Below are 22192 nucleotides of genomic sequence, written 5' to 3' on the forward strand. Positions count from 1 at the left end.
TTTCTTTGATGATATTTTGGTGTACAGTTCATCTATGTCACAACATAAACATCATCTGCAGCTAGTGCTCAATGCACTAAGGAATCACGAGCTCAAAGCAAAACTGAGCAAGTGTTCTTTTGGACAGTCACAGGTGGAATACCTTGGACACATAATCTCATCCTCTGGAGTAGCTACTGATCCTAGCAAAATACAAGACATTGTCCATTGGGACAAACCTACAACTGTCAAGAAACTCAGGGGATTCTTGGGCCTTACTGGATATTACAGGAGATTCATCCAAGGCTATGCAACAATTTGCCAACCATTATTTGCTGCTCTCAAAAAGGATACACTGGGGTCCTGAACAACAAAAGGCTTTTGTTACCCTCAAGCAGGTAATGACAAACCCACCTCTGCTCCGTTTGCCAGATTTCACCAAGCCTTTCACCTTGGAAACAGATGCGTGTGCATCAGGGTTGGGAGCAGTTCTCATGCAAGAAGGCAGGCCACTGGCATTCTTCAGCAAATGCCTTGGTCCTCGCAACAGTGCACAATCTGTGTATGAAAAGGAAGCAATGGCAGTCCTAGAGGCCCTTAAAAAATGGCGCCACTATTTCCTTGGAAACAAAGTGGTGATCAAAACTGACCAGAGAAGCTTGCAATATTTAAACAGCCAAAGATTATTAGAAGGCATTCAACACAAATTGATGCTGAAGCTGCTAGAATTTGATTACTCCATTGAGTACAAAAAGGGATCAGATAACACTGCAGCTGATGCCCTCTCTAGGCAGTTTCAAGATCTGCAGACAGAAGACATAGCTGCATCAGTGTCCCAGCCTCTTCCCCAGTGTCAAGCCATGTCAGTAGCAATTCCCTCTTGGATGTCTGAAATTCATGACTCCTATGCTTCTGACAACAAATGTATCAAGCTGCTTCAGGAACTCACCCTGGACAAAGACAGTAACCCTCCCTTTACTCTACAATCTGGCATTATCAGATTCAAAGGAAGGATCTACATTGGCAATTCCACAGACTTGCGCACAAAAATCTTCCACACCTTCCATTCATCATTATGTGGTGGCCACTCAGGCAGTAGAGTTACTGTGCACAAAATCCAAGGCTTGTTTTACTGGCCCCAACAGAAGCAGTTTATAGCACAACTTATTGCTGAATGTCCCATCTGTCAGATATCAAAAACAGAGAAAGTACAATACCCTGGACTCCTCAACCCCTTGCCTATACCCACACAAAAATGGAAGGACATAAGCATGGACTTCGTGGAAGGATTACCCAAGTCTCAAGGCAAGGATGTTATACTGGTGGTAGTCGACAGATTGACCAAGTATGCACACTTCTTGCCCCTGTCACATCCCTACAATGTGCAGAAAGTTGCTGATCTCTTCATGGATAACATCATAAAATTGCATGGACCACCAGCAAGCATAGTCAGTGACAGAGACACAATTTTCACCAGCTCTCTCTGGAAACAACTCTTTGGTGCCTTCAATATATCCCTAAACTACATCACAGCTCACCATCCAGAGTCTGATGGACAAACTGAACGTGCCAACCAGTGCTTGGAACAATACCTACGCTGTATGACCTTCCAGGAACCAAAGAAATGGGCTAAATGGCTGCCAGCAGCTGAATGGTGGTACAATTGTTCCTACCATACTTCCATCAAGATGTCTCCCTTCGAGGCTCTGTATGAGTACAAGCCACCTCTGATCCAACAAATCTCAGTGCCATGCAATGCATCTGCAGAAGTTGAAGTCACCATCCAGGAAAAGGATCACATGATCAAGACCCTTCAGCACAACCTATCCCAAGCGCAACACAGGATGAAGAAATATGCAGATGCCAACCGTACGGAACGATCATTTGAACCAGGGGAATTCGTCTACCTCAAGATGCAGCCTTATCGAGAGACATCGCTGGGACTGCGCAACACTCTGAAGCTGTCATCCAAATGGTATGGCCCCTTTATAATTCTTCAGAAAATTGGCTCTGTGGCATACCGTCTGCAACTCCCTCCAGATGCACAGTTGCACAATGTGTTCCACGTGAATCAACTGAAGAAGCACTTGGGCAAGCACGCAGTACCAAATCCCAAACTGCCGTTGGTCACTCCTGACGGGAAGGTTAAAATCGCTCCCCAAGCAATTCTCCAGCGCCGACCAATTCCTCGAAGTGCTGGTAACTATGATGTTGCAGTACCGCAATGGTTGATTCATTGGGAGAATATGTCAGCAGAGGAAGCCACGTGGGAAGACGCGTCTTTCATCACAGCAACATTTCCCAATTTCAAGCCCTGATGGCTTGTCTCAGGGGGGAGCACTGTCAGGATCAGTACAACAGCGACAACACCTTCAGCTACTGTAGCCGTCAGTTAACGGTCAGATCTTCATCCAACGGCTCGCAGCGGTTCAAGAACTGTTTACCATCTTGCCCTTTTCGGGTTGTAACTCTTTCTGTTCCTTCAGGACAACAATGTAATTGCTTGAGCCTGCCTTTCGATATAAAGGGCAGGTGGGGTGGTCGGGTGGATCAAGCAATCCAAAACCCTATTTTTGTTATCTACTTTCCTTAGCTGTTGTAGATCTGAGCCACGAGAGCTCCACTCCTCCCTCATGCTTCGATTTATCGTCATGGATCGTTACTGATCCTGACATTCGCACACACAGACGAGGGAGCGGCAGGATCCGCGCTGGCCAGCCGGCCATCCACCATGCCCATGCTCGTACATGTGGCTAGCCGAGCCACGGCGAGCTAGCCCAGGGCAGGCGCTAGCCAAGGCAGGGGATGCAGCGGAGCTCCTCGACGAGTGGTCCTGGGTTGGCGGGGACGAGCAAGATGCCGCCACGGTGGCGCTCGGCGGCGGCGAAGACTGGTGGGTGGAGCTCGCTGCGGCGCTGGAATGGCGGCGGGGGAGGGGGATGCGTTGAGGCAGAGCTCACGGTCGCCTGCCTAGAGGCGCTTTTCTCCGATCATGCCTGGTCCTTCCGCCTTTCGTAGTGGCTGGTGGGCGGCGGCGCTCGCGCCCTAGCTTCCGTGTTTCTCGTCCACTGCACAAAGGGTAATGAGAGGGGATCGATCTGATTGATCTGTTTGTATGACCGATTCTTTAACTTTCAGCCAAAGCGGTACAAGCATTGTATTTGACTACGTATTTTAGTGTTAAAAAAATAAATAGTTCTGTGAAATACTAAACAGGGCAAATTATCAAGGAATAAATCTAATGTGTGGCAAGTAATAAATGTCAAAGTAAAGTGTGGCAAATAGTAGAGGAACGAAGTAAAGCGTGGCATATTATAAAATCTCCCGAGAACGACACCGCAGCGCGCTCCCGGCACATGAGCTGCTTGTGCAGCGGCACCCACCCGCACTCGCCGCACGCGTCCCGGCGCTCGTCCGACGGCCACCGCTCCGCACCGGCGCTGGACCTGCCGCTGTACTCCACACACCGCACCCCAGATGATGCCGGCCGCGTCTAGCTCCAGAGCCGGGCCGGCGACGTGCTACGGCCTGCCGCCATGGATGAGGGCGGCATGGCCCACCACCCGGGGCGTGCCGCCACTCTAGATGGCGGTAGGACTTGCTGCCACGCTCGCCGGCGGCAAGTGCCACGCGTCGGCTGGTCGGCCTGCTGCCATGGCAGAGGTGGTCTTTTTTCCAATTGTTTTAGGATGTGGTCTTTTTTGGCAATTCAGTGGAGCAAGTGGTCTGTTCTGCCAAAAATTCCTCACGACCGCACCTCCAGCAGCAGCAGCATCATCACGTATTCGATGATGGCGCGGCGCTCTGGTTTGCACCACCTCGGGCATCAATGGCGATGGAGCTGATGACTGCGGCATGCGCTGCGGCACCTTCATCGCCGGGCGTCGCTCCTGACATGCGCCGGCTTAGAGAGAGAGAGGACAAAGGAAAGATTGAAAAAATATCATAATTTGTCGGCCATATATGTGAAACCATTACCACGCCAGAAATCTCCTGTTTGGGAACGAGTTAAATGCTAGGACAGACCGGGATCGATGAGTTTGGGGTGCTGATTTTGGGGAATAGGAGTTTACGGTTCACTCCGGACACCCTCTGTGAATTTAAGGTTTAAAACAGACTTTACTCCCTAGATAATGACTCATGAAGTTACTTTGGTAATACTTAGTCATCTCATGCTAGGTTCTTATCTAGGTGGATGAAGATGAAGCCATAGGCTATCGCACCTAACATCGTGAACTCCATGCCTTTTTTCGAGATAATCGTGAAAAACCCACCAGGGGCAACGGCTTCAAATGACCACCGATTTTCAGTTTTTTTTTTAAAATTCACCAATCTCTCTTTTTTTTCGAAATGGGGGATGTGCCCCAGCCTCTGCATCAAAAATATGCATACGGCTGCAATCTCTCTGTCGCAACGGCAATTAGTCTCTATTTTTAAATTGTTTGACACTCTTTCTTACCAGGTAGGCCCACTCTCAGGCTGACGTGGGAGATGACCATTAACATGTCAATTGTGGTAGCTGAGATGGTTATGGATTTTGTCCATGTTCCCAAAGAAGAGTGTATATCTTAGTTAATAATGCATAGTTTAGTCATTGCTTGCAGTATAGATGATATTGAATTATGCAAAGTAAAATCTAAAATTTTCGAATCCTATGTATTATTTTGAAATTTTATCTATACTTTATAGTTAAATGTGTGACAATGGAACGATAGAAGATGGGCTGTGGCAATGCAGAGCATTCAACTAGTAAGTGCACAAATGCAATTAAATGAATTAAATAATTGGATGTGGATCACCACCCCTGAGGTCTCATTAATCACACTTTCCGCTGCAGAAGACTTGTAGCTTCAACAAGGAACAATCTTAAATAGGCATCATGATAGGCAGGTGTCGAATCATTACAAATTTACAGGATTAGCTGGGCTGCACAAAGCAAATTTCTTGTCAGTATGGGTCCTGGAAGTAACAACCCAGCAATTTGCTAGTACGTACAGCTGCACACTGAATCTACTTGGATTTTGGATGCTAGTGCAATATAATGTAGATTACAATATATATTACCTTCAGCATAGAAATTTGTGTAGGGATGAAATTTGTCATAAGACATTTCGTTTCTTCCAATAATAAGCCTGATCTGCATCATGTCAAGTTGAATCATGAAGGTACCAATCCGCGTAGCCAGAACAATCACATTTCTGTTCTCATCATAGCCCATGAAATGAACCGACCTGTCACCGCCATGCGTTTCCCATGGAAGCATCCCCGCTATCGGAATGGTTTTTGGCAGCAACACCCATCCGGCAACATCCTCACAGTCGTATCTTCTTTCCCATAACTGGATGGTGTGTTGTGAAAAATATGCAAGTCCAAGTCCTTTATCCGCTGTACGTAAGACCTGAACATATCCACTGTAGTAGTTGAGACTACGAGGAGTTTTCGGTTTCTTGATTACGACAAAGCACTGCCTTTGAAAATCAAACGCAAGGACATCACCATTAGTAAACATACAGTAAAGTGCATTCCCAACAAGGACGTTGGGCTTTATATGACAGATGGTATTTGTAATCGGCATTGAGACAATATCTCCCCATACACCACTCGCCGAGTCGTAGAGGCAAGCCGATGCATTCATGTATCTTTCGCCAAGTAAGACCAATTTAAATGGGCTCGAGAAGCAATCACCCCGCACAGGCATCTCCTTAGCGCCAGTGCATAGCACCGCAGCGTGCCAGTACCACTTGTTCCCGCCTTCACCTTCGTTGTTGCGAAGCCCCAGCGGAAGAGGCACATGGTGCTGTTGGTTGATGATGGGATCCCACACGACGACCTCCTGCTCATAGTGATTGATCAGGATGGCGAGGCCATGGCGGCAACCCATGAAACGCCACTGCACACATGGGTGATTGCTTTGCGGCACGGAGAAGCGGCTGGCAGGGATGCGGTCGGGCGAGTGAAGAACCGGTTTGAAGATTGTTGGTGTTGTGTAATTACGCCCTGAGAAGAAGCCGAGCAAAGGCGGTTTCCGGTGGTGTTTGCGGAAGCGGCTGAGGAACAGGGGGTCAGATAGGATGTTGTGCCAGCGCTTGCATACCAGGGAGGCTCGATGGAGGGTGGAAGGTCGCGGAGGGAGACGGAGGAGGATCTCCTCGAGGAGGTCCTCGTTGTCCAGCGGGGGCGCCGGCGCCGGCGAGGAACGCAGGCGGCTCATCCGGGCTAGGGCTGGAGAAGTTTTTTTGACACTAGCTAGCTAGATCGTTTGGAACTACTATAGAGCATTGCCCTAGTCACGATCAAGCCTTTTATATGAAAACGCACGGAACTTTAGTTGTCAAAACATATCCGTGTGGTCGTATGCACCATGGCCTGTATCAGTCTATCGCCGGGGATTACCGTTCCGATACCGCGTAGCAAGCAATACGTACGTACGTGGTACATGTCAGGCTCGATCCATGCATCGTGATATCTTTCTTTTTTTGAGATGATGCATCGTGATATCTGGCTGTCTATAGTTCGTAAACTTCACGTCGTTATCTACACACGCGTACGGCGTAGCCTAGCCCAAGCTCACAAAACAGAAGGCCAGTAGGTTCCGGAAACGACTCCTGCTCACCGACGTCCCACATGAAAGCTTATAAATAAATCGTACTAGCTAGGAGTTAACCCTTTAGGCACGCCATAGAGAGGGAAACATGAACTGGCGTCACCTACAACCCTCTCGCCTCAATGTCAGGCGTCCTCTAGATGTATTGCATACTATATCACTACGGGAGAACTGCTCTTTGCCGTGCAGCAGGAACGCACGACAAAGGCCAAAATACGCTTGGCAAAGCCTTTGCCGTGCGGGCTTGCACGGCAAAGATTGCTCGGCAATGAACCGCCCGGCAAAGCCGTCTTTGCCGTGCGCCGCGCGAAAATGGCACGGCAAAGCCTTTGCCGTGCGAACTGGCTTTGCCGTGCGCTGGGCCAGCGTTGCCGTGCGAATGTCGTTGCCGTGCGCCTTCAGTCTTTGCCGTGCGGCCGGCTTTGCCGTGTGCTCCACCCCCATCCCGCACGGCAAAGTCTCCTCTTTGCCGTGCGCTTCCCCTCCACCCCGCACGGTAAACATGCTACAGCAGAACTGCCACAGCCGCGCAGTGCACAACAGGGCAACCTTTGCCGTGTGTATGTGCACGGCAAAGGCCTTCTTTGCCGTGTGCATGTGTCTTTGCCGTGTGCATATGCACAGCAAAGGTGCTGAAAAATTTCCAGATTTTTTCTGTTTCTCATTAATCCCTGCATATACAATTCACAAATACAAATATATATCCAGATCCATATATAGCATAATATATAGAGTATTTGCACATCATCAACAACAAAGTTCATACATAATAGTCCAACAAAGTCCATACAATAGTTCAACAACAAAGTCTCCGACAACAAAGTCTCCAACATAGAATGATCCAAATAGAACAACAAAGTTCATACAACCAACATCAACCTTCGCCATTTCCGTCTACACCTCCTTGTCCTTCTCCACCTCCTTGTCCTCCATCTCCTTGTCCTCCTACAAGTTCATTGATGCATAAGTGGCATGGAATGACTAAAATTGACATGTAAGACATGAAAGAACTAGAATTGACATGGAATGGCTAAAATTGAACATAATCGCTAGAATTGACATGAAATGGCTAAAATTCAACATAATGGCTAAAAATGACATGGAATGAGTAAAATTAACATGGAATAGCTAAAATTGAACATAATGGCTAAAATTCACAAGTGACATGGTATGGAAGAATTAGATGTGTAGGAGAACTCACCTAGAAACTGCTGCAGGCTCCGGATGATGCCCGTATTGTTGACGGTCAAGCCAGGTGTCAGCGGGCTCTGACTTGGCGCTTGCTGGAGGAGCGCCATCACAGCCGGATCAAGCGCGAGGATCTGCAATATCCAAAGTTCGGTTAGACAACAAACAAGATTGAGACGGAGATATTAAGTTAACCACTTACCCAGTTGGGGAATATAGGAGGACACGACGTGCTAGGAGCACTACTCCCCGGTGGGGAAGTCAGCACGGCCTGGTTCATGAATATCTGCTAGAACATCTGCTGCTGTTGTTGCATCTGCTGCAACATCTGCTGCTGCATCTGCATGCTCTCCCTAAGCTGCTGCTGCATCTGCATCTTCTCCTCTTGGTTCCTCCGTTCCATTTCTTCCATCTCCGCCTATGTTGTGTTGCCGCGATGTCAGTAACATTGCAAAGGAAAACACGTAATGAAGCGTAGAGGATCGATGAAGAACTTACCCGTAACTTCTCAACAGCTAGGTCCGAAGCCCGTGGGCGGGTCTCTACCCGAGGCTGCTCGCTCGTACGCCCACGACGGATCTGGCGTAGAGATGGAATGGTCTTTGGGTCGACTAACCCGTCAGCAATCCATAGGCGGCCACCCTTCTTGCCTTGTCCCGCAAGCACCACAACCTCAACGTCAAAGTCTTCGGTGGTTGGGAACGACCGCCGGAGCACCGGAATGCCACCAAAACTTGCATGTCGACCTAGGATATGTGTGAAAGTGTGGTGGAAGGTGTGATTCACCAAATGGTGCAAGGCATAGCTCCCATGTGTGACATTCCTCTCTTTCAGGCGATAACACTTCGAAGATTCCTCGACTTGTAGGCTGAAGTGTCCCGCTGCGGGTATACCAGTGGCTACAATGTGCCAAAGTGTGACAAACCTAGCTTTCCATGTGTATATGGACTAATAAAAACTAAACCTATCAAAAAGTATGTTGGTGGAACCTCGCGCGGTGAAATCTAGGGGGGTAGACCCCCCGAGGCACGCAGACCGCCGTTTTCGGGAGAGAACGACCGCCGGAGCACCGGAATGCCACCAAAACTTGCATGTGGACCTAGGATATGTGTGAAAGTGTGGTGGAAGGTGTGATTCACCAAATGGTGCAAGGCATTGCTCCCATGTGTGACATTCCTCTCTTTCAGGCGATAACACTTGGAAGATTCCTCGACTTGTAGGTCAAGTGTCCCACCGCGGTATACCGGTGGCTACAATGTGCCAAAGTGTGCCAAACCTAGCTTTCCATGTGTATATGGCCTAATCAAAACTAAACCTACCGAAAAGTATGTTGGTGGAACCTCGCGCGGTGAAATCTAGGGGGGTAGACCCCTCGAGGCACGCAGACCGCTGTTTTCGGGGGGGGGGGGGGACGACCGCCGGAGCACCGGAATGCCACCAAAACTTGCATGTCGACCTAGGATATGTGTGAAAGTGTGGTGGAAGGTGTGATTCACCAAATGGTGCAAGGCATTGCTCCCATGTGTGACATTCCTCTCTTTCAGGCGATAACACTTGGAAGATTCCTCGACTTGTAGGCTGAAGTGTCCCGCTGCGGGTATACCGGTGGCTACAATGTGCCAAAGTGTGCCAAACCTAGCTTTCCATGTGTATATGGCCTAATCAAAACTAAACCTACCAAAAAGTATGTTGGTGGAACCTCCCGCGGAGAAATCTAGGGGGTTAGACCCCCCGAGGCACGTAGACCGCCGTTTTCGGGGGGGGGGGGGGAACGACCGCCGAGCACCGGAATGCCACCAAAACTTGCATGTGGACCTAGGATAGTGTGGTGGAGGGTGTGATTCACCAAATGGTGCAAGGCATTGCTCCCATGTGTGACATTCCTCTCTTTCAGGCGATAACACTTGGAAGATTCCTCGACTTATAGGCTGAAGTGTCCCGCTGCGGGTATACCGGTGGCTACAATGTGCCAAAGTGTGCCAAACCTAGCTCTCCATGTGTATATGGCCTAATCAAAACTAAACCTACCAAAAAGTATGTTGGTGGAACCTCCCGCGGAGAAATCTAGGGGGGTAGACCCCCCGAGGCACGCAGACCGCCGTTTTCGGGGGGGGGAACGACCGCCGGAGCACCGAAATGCCACCAAAACTTGCATGTCGACCTAGGATATGTGTGAAAGTGTGGTGGAAGGTGTGATTCACCAAATGGTGCAAGGCATAGCTCCCATGTGTGACATTCCTCTCTTTCAGGCGATAACACTTCGAAGATTCCTCGACTTGTAGGCTGAAGTGTCCCGCTACGGGTATACCGGTGGCTACAATGTGCCAAAGTGTGACAAACCTAGCTTTCCATGTGTATATGGACTAATAAAAACTAAACCTATCAAAAAGTATGTTGGTGGAACCTCGCGCGGTGAAATCTAGGGGGGTAGAATCCCCGAGGCACGCAGACCGCCGTTTTCGGGAGAGAACGACCGCCGGAGCACCGGAATGCCACCAAAACTTGCATGTGGACCTAGGATATGTGTGAAAGTGTGGTGGAAGGTGTGATTCACCAAATGGTGCATGGCATTGCTCCCATGTGTGAAATTCCTCTCTTTCAGGCGATAACACTTGGAAGATTCCTCGACTTGTAGGCTGAAGTGTCCCGCTGCGGGTATACCGGTGGCTACAATGTGCCAAAGTGTGCCAAACCTAGCTTTCCATGTGTATATGGCCTAATAAAAACTAAACCTACCAAAAAGTATGTTGGTGGAACCTCGCGCGGAGAAATCTAGGGGGGTAGACCCCTCGCGAGGCACGCAGACCGCCGTTTTCGGGGGGAATGACCCCCGGAGCACTGGAATGCCACCAAAACTTGCAGGCGGACCTAGGATATGTGTAAAAGTGTGTTGGAATGTGTGATTCACCAAATGGTGCAAGGCTGTGTGGCCGGCCTCTTTTTCAGGCGATAGCACTTGGAAGATCCCCCGAACGCGGTTTGTTTACTCCGAAACCCTGATATGTTGGAGGGGGAGTAAGGACTTAGAGTACTTGTCGTATAGCAAAAATATGGTATAAACATTGCATTAATCAAGATGTGGTACTTGTCATATTTCAAGAATAAAATGTAAGCATTAAAATAAGTACAATATATAAAGAAAAAGGAGAAAATACAACAAGGCACACGGCAAAGGAAAATGTGCACGGCAAAGCAGCCTTTGCCGTGCGAGTGTGCAAAGCACACGCCAAAGCAGCCTTTGCCGTGCGGGTGGGGCTGGCGCACGGCAAAGGACCTCTCACGGCAATGCCTTGTTCTCTTTGCCGTGCGTCTTTTCATTGCCGAGCGCTTTCCTGAGGCTTTGCCGTGCGCTTTATCTTTGCCGTGTGCCGTAGGTCCTCTTTGCCGTGCGTTGCTCGTTGCCGTGCGTTTTTTGTTTACGTTGCACGGCAAAGTATTCTTTGCAGTGTGCGAGCACACGGCAAAAGGTGGATGCACGGCAACGAGCTTTTTTCCCGTAGTGTATCCACTGTCAGATCTTCCGTCGACTGCCTACAGTAGTGCCCGTTCATCGGGACTATTGCACTTCTCCACAGAGGTCAGTGACCCACCTCCTTAGTCACCGGCGGCGCTCCCAAGCCTCGCCGAATGTCATATCGGCTCTAAGTATCTGTGGCCGTTCACGGTTCAACGTCTACCGTTCATACCACTACGAGACCGTGCCCTACACCAACCGCACACACGCGGTATTCTGCTCCGCCCAAACAGCACGTATTATCATCGACTCCTACTTCGCCGATTACAAGAAGGAGCATGCCTCTCAGATCATTGACCCCCAACACCATGACAGTGTCCGCGTTCGCGATATTTCCTTGAAGATCATTCCGGCTATCAATCGTGGCTTGGCCATCAAGGGAAAGAAGTCACAAGGAGGAGAGGCATCATCACAAAAGATGACGATGCGCTTGGATTTTGGGGACTAATGGGGACGGATGGAAGGCTATTTTTCTACCAGTGGCAGGACAAACTAAAAGAACAACGAAACAAATCACGAATGCCCCCATCAGAGGCAAATACTGAACTTCCAAAATTATCAAGTCGTACGGGATTTATTTTCTGTATCATTTACACATGAGAGGCTAATGGAGTGGAAAGCAGATGTGTCTAGTATCGAACTCGTAGCTATGATTTTCTCAGAATGCAAGAACTAGTCAGGTTAGAAATTGATCAAATTGATACACATGGAGACCTCAAACAAGAGATCACATACCGCCTTATTTATTAAGTAACCCAGCAAGAAATACGCATGGCGAAAAGATAAATTGACAATACCTATATCATGTGTTCACATTTTCAGCTCCAGCATCTCCACAAGCAGCGCCCCTGACTACAAACCAAGCAAATCCAATACACAATGGAAAAACAGAATCAATCGAAGGCATTTATGTGGAAACCATTATATATATTCTATGTAAGATGTAACCAGAGAAGGAAAACACCACTTCATGATGAGTATTGGAATATGTCAATGAAGCCACAAATATTGCCAGGTGCAAGAAAGAACGATAATAATCATGTACCAAGTAATGAAGTACATGCTATGGAAGTTTCGATGTTCAAGAATATGTAATCATCTAGAATTATTCTTAAATATATAGTCAACCCTTGCACTTTAACGATATTACATCAAACATGTACAAGAAGTCAGGAAGTAACTTTTTTTTTCCTGTGACATTCCTCTCTTTCAGGCGATAACACTTGGAAGATTCCTCGACTTGTAGGCTGAAGTGTCCCGCTGCGGGTATACCGGTGGCTACAATGTGCCAAAGTGTGCCAAACCTAGCTTTCCATGTGTATATGGCCTAATCAAAACTAAACCTACCAAAAAGTATGTTGGTGGAACCTCCCGCGGAGAAATCTAGGGGGTTAGACCCCCCGAGGCACGCAGACCGCCGTTTTCGGGGGGGAACGACCGCCGGAGCACCGGAATGCCACCAAAACTTGCATGTGGACCTAGGATATGTGTGAAAGTGTGGTGGAAGGTGTGATTCACCAAATGGTGCAAGGCATTGCTTCCATGTGTGACATTCCTCTCTTTCAGGCGATAACACTTGGAAGATTTCTCGACTTGTAGGCTGAAGTGTCCCCCTGCGGGTATACCGGTGGCTACAATGTGTCAAAGTGTGCCAAACCTAGATTTCCATGTGTATATGGCCTAATCAAAACTAAACCTACCAAAAATTATGTTGGTGGAACCTCCCGCGGAGAAATCTAGGGGGGTAGACCCCCCGAGGCACGCAGACCGCCGTTTTCGGGGGGGGAACGACCGCCGGAGCACCGGAATGCCACCAAAACTTGCATGTCGACCTAGAATATGTGTGAAAATGTGGTGGAAGGTGTGATTCACCAAATGGTGCAAGTCCTAGCTCCCATGTGTGACATTTCTCTCTTTCAGGCGATAACACTTCGAAGATTCCTCGACTTGTAGGCTGAAGTGTCCGCTGCGGGTATACCGGTGGCTACAATATGCCAAAGTGTGACAAACCTAGCTTTCCATGTGTATATGGACTAATAAAAACTAAACCTATCAAAAAGTATGTTGGTGGAACCTTGCGCGGTGAAATCTAGGGGGGTAGACCCCCCCGAGGCACGCAGACCGCCGTTTTCGGGAGAGAACGACCACCGGAGCACCGGAATGCCACCAAAACTTGCATGTGGACCTAGGATATGTGTGAAAGTGTGGTGGAAGGTGTGATTCACCAAATGGTGCAAGGCATTGCTCCCATGTGTGACATTCCTCTCTTTCAGGCGATAACACTTGGAAGATTACTCGACTTGTAGGCTGAAGTGTCCCGCTGCGGGTATACCGGTGGCTACAATGTGCCAAAGTGTGCCAAACCTAGCTTTCCATGTGTATATGGACTAATCAAAACTAAACCTACCAAAAAGTATGTTGGTGGAACCTCGCGCGGAGAAATCTAGGGGGGTAGACCCCTCGCGAGGCACGCAGACCGCCGTTTTCGGGGGGGAATGACCCCCGGAGCACTGGAATGCCACCAAAACTTGCAAGCGGACCTAGGATATGTGTAAAAGTGTGTTGGTATGTGTGATTCACCAAATGGTGCAAGGCTGTGTGGCCGGCCTCTTTTTCAGGCGATAGCACTTGGAAGATCCCCCGAACGCGGTTTGTTTACTCCGAAACCCTGATATGTTGGAGGGGGAGTAAGGACTTAGAGTACTTGTCGTATAGCAAAAATATGGTATAAACATTGCATTAATCAAGATGTGGTACTTGTCATATTTCAAGAATAAAATGTAAGCATTAAAATAAGTACAATATAGAAAGAAAAAGGAGAAAATATAACAAGGCACACGGCAAAGGAAAATGTGCACGGCAAAGCAGCCTTTGCTGTGCGACTGTGCAAAGCGCACGGCAAAGCAGCCTTTGCCGTGCGGGTGGGGCTGGCGCACGGCAAAGGACCTCTCACGGCAATGCCTTGTTCTCTTTGTCGTGCGTCTTTTCTTTGCCGTGCGCTTACCTGAGGCTTTGCCGTGCGCTTTATCTTTGTCGTGTGCCGTAGGTCCTCTTTGCCGTGCGTTGCTCGTTGCCGTGCGTTTTTTGTTTACGTTGCACGGCAAAGTATTCTTTGCCGTGTGCGAGCACACGGCAAAAGGTGGATGCACGGCAACGAGCTTTTTTCCCGTAGTGTATCCACTGTCAGATCTTCCGTCGACTGCCTACAGTAGTGCCCGTTCATCTGGACTATTGCACTTCTCCACAGAGGTCAGTGACCCACCTCCTTAGTCACCGGCGGCGCTCCCAAGCCTCGCCGAATGTCATATCGGCTCTAAGTATCTGTGGCCGTTCACGGTTCAACGTCTACCGTTCATACCACTACGAGACCGTGCCCTACACCAACCGCACACACGCGGTATTCTGCTCCGCCCAAACAGCACGTATTATCATCGACTCCTACTTCGCCGATTACAAGAAGGAGCATGCCTCTCAGATCATTGACCCCCAACACCATGACAGTGTCCGCGTTCGCGATATTTCCTTGAAGATCATTCCGGCTATCAATCGTGGCTTGGCCATCAAGGGAAAGAAGTCACAAGGAGGAGAGGCATCATCACAAAAGATGACGATGCGCTTGGATTGGGTCGACAAGCTAAATTGGGAGGTGATAGTTGTCGAAGATAAGCGCATCAGGGCAGTATGTTTTGCCGGTGGGAAGGTTGTAGTATCCACGAGAATTCTTGAACTTTTTCGCACGGATGACGAGATTGCTGCTATCCTCGCGCATGAGGTACGTACATGTGTTTGTTGATTCATTTGTACTCGTGGTGTCTTCAGTTTTCATAGCTATAAATAAATATCGTTTCTCTTTGTTTGTATATATGTAGGTTGGACACGTTATTGCGAGGCACTCGTGTGAGATCATCAAGTTATTTTCGTACTGGTTCCCGACCCGCCTCCTCGCAACACCATTCTTACGAAGGTATACTTGTTCGGTCAATAGTATACCTACCTTGTTCATGCACGCATGCAAGTATTATTCAATTTGTGTTAATTACAACATCGATGAAGGTTCAAATCATGAATATTATGTTAATTACATATGCTATATTGTAGGAATGAGTTAGAGGCGGATTACATTGGCATGTTGCTACTCGCTGCAGCTGGTTTTGATCCCCATGGTGCCCCTTTGTTCTATGATAAGATGGGAAAGATAAAGGGAGAGTCGCTGTTGACAAATTTTCTCACTTGCATCTTATTTCAAGTTCATCCCTCTAGCAAGAAACGATCGCGGCTTTTACTGCAACCCAAGGTTATGGAAGAGGCAATGGAGTTGTACAAAGAAGTAACTAGTGATGGCCAAGGTTATGGTAAAGATTTAGATTCTCTTAGTTAAGTTGGGTTTGGGACTATTAGATCTATAAATTTTAAAGCTAGACATGTGACTGTAACTAGTGATGCTAGTCTCTGGGACTTCTGCTTTCCTACATGAACTTTGCTTTTTGGATGACTTTACATGATCACCAGCAAATTTTGGTAATACTCTCACAGAAAAGTCAAACTTGATGATTCCAACATTGAACACAACTAAAATTAACCGTTGTAAATTAGACAGAAAAATCTATAGCACAATCATCCAAGCATTATTGGACTGACATAACATCAAAAACAGAGATCAGCAATAGAGGAAGAGCTAGTTTGTGATGACCGATGACGCAGCTTAAACCTCTATGGTTTCCACGTTTTCAAGCCTTCTTGGCTTCTTCCTAGGTGAGATGTGAGCGCAGTGGAAACTAGTACAAGATCAGTGACCCGATGCCTTAATCAGAGGAAAAAAATGAATTTAGATTGTCAATTCAATCGAGATTCATTTTATGTATCATCTGCACACTACAGGAATGGAGCTATATGCCGAGGGCCGGGAACCCTCGGTGTAGCCTGCTTTGACCATCGACGTAGGCTACGCCGAGGGCCGCCCTCGGCATAGCTCCTCGGCGTCTAACTCACTCGGCAAAGCCACTATCGCCATTGGCGGAGCCCTTGGCATAGACTTTTGAAAAACTCAAATTTCTCTTTTCCAAAAAAAAAAAAAATTGAGAATTTTTTTTCCTATATGCCGACGGCAAAACCCTCGGCATAGACTTTTAATTTTTTTATAATTTTAATGTTTTTTACACAATATTTTTTTGCTTGTTTATCTTTCACCCAATACACTTTTAACTCTAACTACACTTAATCTTAGGTCAAATTACAATCATGGTTAAACTTCTCAGTCGGTCACCCATCCTCACACTACTCCAGCCTTAACACGCTTAACTTCTTGGTTCCATTCGGATCAGCTTCCATTATAGAATTGACACCTCTTCCTGATAATTATAGCGTATCAACCCTCTTAACCCTTGAACCGTGATGCACACCTCTTTATTTTCGAATCCCAAACAATTACTTAAGTAGACAAAAATGAATATATAAGTAATAATAATATTGAATTCAAATAACAATAAAATGATTTTATTTTTTGGTCTTTTTTCTATTTAATATTGAATAATTAATATCTTTAAATCGTCGGAAAATCGAAATTCCACAAATAATATGTCTAAATCGATCAGAAAAATGAGAGGAATCTAAATATAACATCCATATCATAATTTAAACCTAAAAATTAGAGGAATTCAAATATGACGCCTAATTTGCCATGTGGCCAAAACGGCCCCCTCGGGAGATGCGAAATGGCCGTATCGGGCGGGTGATACGTCTCCAACGTATCTATAATTTCTTATGTTCCATGCTAGTTTTATGACAATACCTACATGTTTTATTCACACTTTATAATGTTTTTATGCATTTTCTGGAACTAACCTATTAACAAGATGCCACAATGTCAGTTCCTGTTTTCTGCTATTTTTGATTTCAGAAAAGTTGGTTTACAAATATTCTCAGAATTGGACGAAACAAAAGCCCACGGCCCTATTTTTCACGGAGTGTTCCAGAAGTCCGAAGAGGAGTCGAGGAAGGCCAGCAGGGGGCCCACACCATAGGGCGGCGCGGCAGTGGGGCCCCCCGCGCCGACATGTGGGGAGGGAGCCCCCTGGCTCCCCCGACGCTGCCCCTTCGCCTATTTATTCCTTCGTCTCGAAAAACCCTAGTACCGAGAGCCAAATTACAAGAACAGTTCCAGAGACGCCGCCGCCGTCAACCCCATCTCGGGGGGTTTAGAAGATCTCCTCCGGCACCCTGCCGGAGAGGGGAATCATCACCGGAGGGCTCTACATCACCATGCCCGTCTCCGGATTGATGCGTGAGTAGTTCATCCTTAGACTATGGGTCCATAGCAGTAGCTAGATGGTTGTCTTCTCCTATTATGCCATCATGTTTAGATCTTGTGAACTGCCTATCATGATCAAGATCATCTATTTGTAATGCTACATGTTGTGTTTGTTGGGATCCGATGAATATGGAATACTATGTCAAGTTGATTATTGATCTATCATATATGTTATTTATGAGCTTGCATGCTCTCCATTGCTAGTAGAGGCTCTGGCCAAGTTGATACTTGTAACTCCAAGAGAGGGTATTTATGCTAGATAGTGGGTTCATGCCTCCATTGAATCTGGGACAGTGACAGAAAGTTCTAAGGTTGTGAATGTGCTGTTGCTACTAGGGATAAAACATCAATGCTTTGTCTAAGGATATTTGTATTTTGTATACATTACGCACAGTACTTAATGTAATTGTCTGTTGTTTGCAACTTAATACTGGAAGGGGTGCGGATGCTAACCCGAAGGTGGACTTTTTAGGCATAGATGCATGCTGGATGGCGCTCTATGTTCTTTGTCGTAATGCCCTAAGTAAATCTCATAGTAGTCATCATGATATGTATGTGCATTGTTATGCCCTCTCTATTTGTCAATTGCCCAACTGTAATTTGTTTACCCAACATGTTATTTATCTTATTGGAGAGACACCACTAGTGAACTGTGGACCCCGGTCCATTCTTTTACATCTGAAATACAACCTACCGCAATCATTGTTCTCTTTTGTTTTCTGCAAGCAAACATCATTTTCCACACCATACGTTTAATCGTTTGTTTTCAGCAAGCCGGTGAGATTGACAACCTCACTGTTCAGTTGGGGCAAAGTATTTTGATTGTGTTGTGCAGGTTCCACGTTGGCACCGAAATCCCTGGTGTTGCGCCGCACTACACTCCTTCACCAACAACCTTCACGTGATCTTCATCTCCTACTGGTGCGATAAACTTGGTTTCTTACTGAGAGAAAACTCGCTGTTTTACTCATCATACCTTCCTCTTGGGGTTCTCAACAGACGTGTGCTTTACCGTCTGATACGTCCCAAACGTATCTATAATTTCTTATGTTCCATGCTATTTTTATGATGATACTCACATATTTTATACACATTATATGTCATTATTATGCATTTTCCGGCACTAACCTGTTGACGAGATGCCGAAGAGCCAGTTGCTGTTTTCTGCTATTTTTGGTTTCAGAAATCCTAGTAAGGAAATATTCTCGGAATTGGACGAAATCAACGCCCAGGGTCCTATTTTTCCACGAAGCTTCCAGAAGTCCGAAGAGGAAACGAAGTGGGGCCACGAGATGGCAACACACTAGGGCGGCGTGGCCCAAGCCCTGGCCGCGCCGGACTATTGTGTGGGCCCCTTGTGACGCCCCTTGACCTGCCCTTCCGCCTACTTAAAGTCTTCGTCGCGAAACCCCCCAGTACGGAGAGCCACGATACGGAAAACCTTCCAGAGACACCGCCGCCGCCAATCCCATCTCGGGGGATTCAGGAGATCGCCTCCAGCACCCTGCTGGAGAGGGGAATCATCTCCCGGAGGTCTCTTCATCGCCATGATCGCCTCCGGATCAATGTGTGAGTAGTCCACCCCTGGACTAGGGGTCCATAGCAGTAGCTAGATGGTTGTCTTCTCGTCATTGTGCTATCATGTTAGATCTTGTGAGCTGCCTATCATGATCAAGATCATCTATTTGTAATGCTACATGTTGTGTTTGTTGGGATCCGATGAATATTGAATACTATGTCAAGTTGATTATCAATCTATCATATATGTTATTTATGTTCTTGCATGCTCTCCGTTGCTAGTAGAGGCTCTGGCCAAGTTGATACTTGTGACTCCAAGAGGGAGTATTTATGCTCGATAGTGGGTTCATGCCTCCATTAAATCTGGGACAGTGACAGAAAGTTCTAAGGTTGTGGATGTGCTGTTGCCACTAGGGATAAAACATCGATGCTTTGTCTAAGGATATTTGTGTTGATTACATTACGCACCATACTTAATGCAATTTTCTGTTGTTTGCAACTTAATACTGGAGGGGGTTCGGATGATAACCTGAAGGTGGACTTTTTAGGCATAGATGCATGCTGGATAGCGGTCTATGTACTTTGTCGTAATGCCCTGATTGAATCTCATAGTACTCATCATGATATATGTATGTGCATTGTTATGCCTTCTTTATTTGTCAATTGCCCAACTGTAATTTGTTCACCCAACATCTGTTTATCTTATGGAAGAGACACCACTAGTGAACTGTGGACCCCGGTCCTATTCTTTACATCTGAAATACAATCTACTGCAATTGTTCTTTACTGTTCTTCGCAAACAATCATCATCATCCACACTATACATCTAATCCTTTGTTTACAGCAAGTCGGTGAGATTGACAACCTCACTGTTACGTTGGGGCAAAGTACTTTGATTGTGTTGTGCAGGTTCCACGTTGGCGCCGGAATCCCTGGTGTTGCGCCGCACTACACTCCGCCACCAACAACCTTCACGTGCTTCTTGACTCCTACTGGTTCGACAATCTTGGTTTCTTACTGAGGGAAACTTGTTGCTGTACGCATCACACCTTCCACTTGGGGTTCCCAACGGGCGTGTGCGTTACGCGTCATCAAGCTAAATATCTGGCGCCGTTGCCGGGGAGATCAAGACACGCTGCAAGGGGAGTCTCCCACATCCAATCTCTTTACTTTGTTTTTGTCTTGCTTTACTTTATTTTATTTACTGCTTTGTTTGCTCTTATATTAAAAACACAAAAAAATTAGTTGCTAATTTTACTTTATTTACTGTCTTGTTCTCCATATCAAAAACACAAAAAAATTAGTTACTTGCATTTAGTTTACTTAGTTTGCTTTATTTACTACTGCTAAAAATGAGTAATCCTGAAGTTGAAGTTCGTTCGTTTAAGCAACAAGGGGGAGAAAGTTTTAAAGATGCTTGGTATAGAATTAGCGATGCTCATCATAGGTGCATTAAGAAACACTCCACTATTATACTACTCAGGAACTTTTATGTTGGTATCTCTAGCTGGAATAGGTATGTTCTTGATACTCTTGTGGGAGGTAATTTCCTAGGCACTCCTGCTTTAGAAGCTAGTTGCATTATTGAGAGTCTAGTTGGAATACCACCTGTTGATGAAGCTAAAATTGAAATCTCTCTTGAAGATGTTATGAGAAAGTTGGAAGCCATAGAGAAAGATCTTCCAAGTATTGAGACTAAATTGGGAATATTACTTAATAGCACTGATAAACTTGATAAATCTCTAGGTGGAATTAATGAGAGAATTGTTGTTTTAGAAACTCGTGCTACTCATGATAATCGAACCCATAGGATTAATGAACTTGAAGAAACTATGGGAACCTTGGGTTCAACTTTTTCTTCTCTTAAGTTTAAGGAGAAAGCTTATGTGGGTAAGGAGCAAAAATTCATGTATGCCTCTAAAGTGCCTAAGCCAAAAAACTATTATAGACCTAAAGTTGACAAAGCCCTTAGCACCACTATGGATGATGGAACATCTAAGATACCTATTGATATTGATGCTTCGTCTCTTGATAATACTTGATACACACTTTCTGCGCCTAGCTGAAAGGCATTAAAGAAAAGCGCTTATGGGAGACAACCCATTATTTTACTTCTGCACTTTTGTTTTATATTTGAGTCTTGGAAGTTGTTATTACTGTAGCAACCTCTCCTTATCTTTATTTTATTGCATTGTTGTGCCAAGTAAAGTCTTTGATAGTAAAGCCAATACTAGATTTGGATTACTGCGCAGGAACAGATTTCTTGCTGTCACGAATTTGAGCAGTAGTCTCTATAGAAAATTTATAAAAATCTGCCAATTTACGTGTGTGATCCTCAGATATGTACGCAACTTTCATTTAATTTGGGCATTTTCATCTGAGCAAGTCTGGTGCCTCTGAAAAATTCGTCTTTACGGACTGTTCTGTTTTGACAGATTCTGCCTTTTATTTCGCATTGCCTGTTTTGCTATGTTTGATGGATTTATTTGTTCCATTAACTTTCAGTAGCTTTGTGCAATGTCCAGAAGTGTTAAGAATGATTATGTCACCTCTGAATATATGAATTATGCATTGACCCTCTAATGAGTTTGTTTTGAGTTTGGTGTGGAGGAAGTTTTCAAGGGTCAAGAGAGGAGGATGATACAATATGATCAAGAAGAGTGAAAAGGCAAAGCTTGGGGATGCCCCCGTGGTTCATCCCTGCATATTTTAAGAAGACCCAAGCGTCTAAGCTTGGGGATGCCCAAGGCATCCCCTTCTTCATCGACAACTTATCAGGTCACCTCTAGTGAAACTATATTTTTATTCCGTCACATCTTATGTGCTTTACTTGGAGCGTCTGTTTGTTTTTATTTTTGTTTTTGTTTGAATAAAATCGGATCCTAACATTCTTTGTTTGGGAGAGAGACACGCTCCGCTGTTTCGTATGAACACATATGTTCTTAGCCTTATCTTTAATGTTCATTGCGAAAGTTGGACTATTTCATTCATTGTTATATGGTTGGAAACGGAAAATGCCGCATGTGGTAATGGTTTAATGTCTTGAATAATGTGATACTTGGCAATTGTTGTGCTCATATAG

The 22192-nt window shown here is 46.2% G+C and overlaps 1 protein-coding gene and 1 long non-coding RNA gene across 6 annotated transcripts; both read right to left on the reverse strand.

The window, feature by feature from the left end:
* Nucleotides 1–4746: 4746 nt before the first annotated feature.
* LOC127309022 (uncharacterized) lies at nucleotides 4747–6246 on the reverse strand. Of its 5 annotated transcripts, none has more exons than XM_051340000.1 (3): nucleotides 5211–6246; nucleotides 5044–5116; nucleotides 4747–4900 (listed from the first exon to the last, which is right to left on the reverse strand). In XM_051340000.1, exons 1-3 carry the CDS (start codon nucleotides 6188–6190, stop codon nucleotides 4889–4891), a joined length of 1065 nt encoding a protein of 354 aa, XP_051195960.1. In that variant the 5' UTR covers nucleotides 6191–6246; the 3' UTR covers nucleotides 4747–4888. The 5 variants fall into 5 exon arrangements, with proteins under 5 accessions (XP_051195960.1, XP_051195962.1, XP_051195957.1 ...); XM_051340002.1 differs by having other exon boundaries at nucleotides 4747–4905; XM_051339997.1 differs by having other exon boundaries at nucleotides 5044–6246.
* A 1081-nt stretch (nucleotides 6247–7327) lies between these two features.
* Nucleotides 7328–7894, reverse strand: LOC127310908 (uncharacterized). The gene is made up of 2 exons (XR_007857425.2): nucleotides 7785–7894; nucleotides 7328–7528 (listed from the first exon to the last, which is right to left on the reverse strand). It is a non-coding gene; the product is annotated as an uncharacterized lncRNA (long non-coding RNA).
* Between the last annotated feature and the right edge of the window lie 14298 nt (nucleotides 7895–22192).

The sequence above is a fragment of the Lolium perenne genome, chromosome 6 (assembly GCF_019359855.2).
Source record: "Lolium perenne isolate Kyuss_39 chromosome 6, Kyuss_2.0, whole genome shotgun sequence".
In the NCBI taxonomy this organism is placed as follows: Eukaryota; Viridiplantae; Streptophyta; class Magnoliopsida; order Poales; family Poaceae; genus Lolium; species Lolium perenne.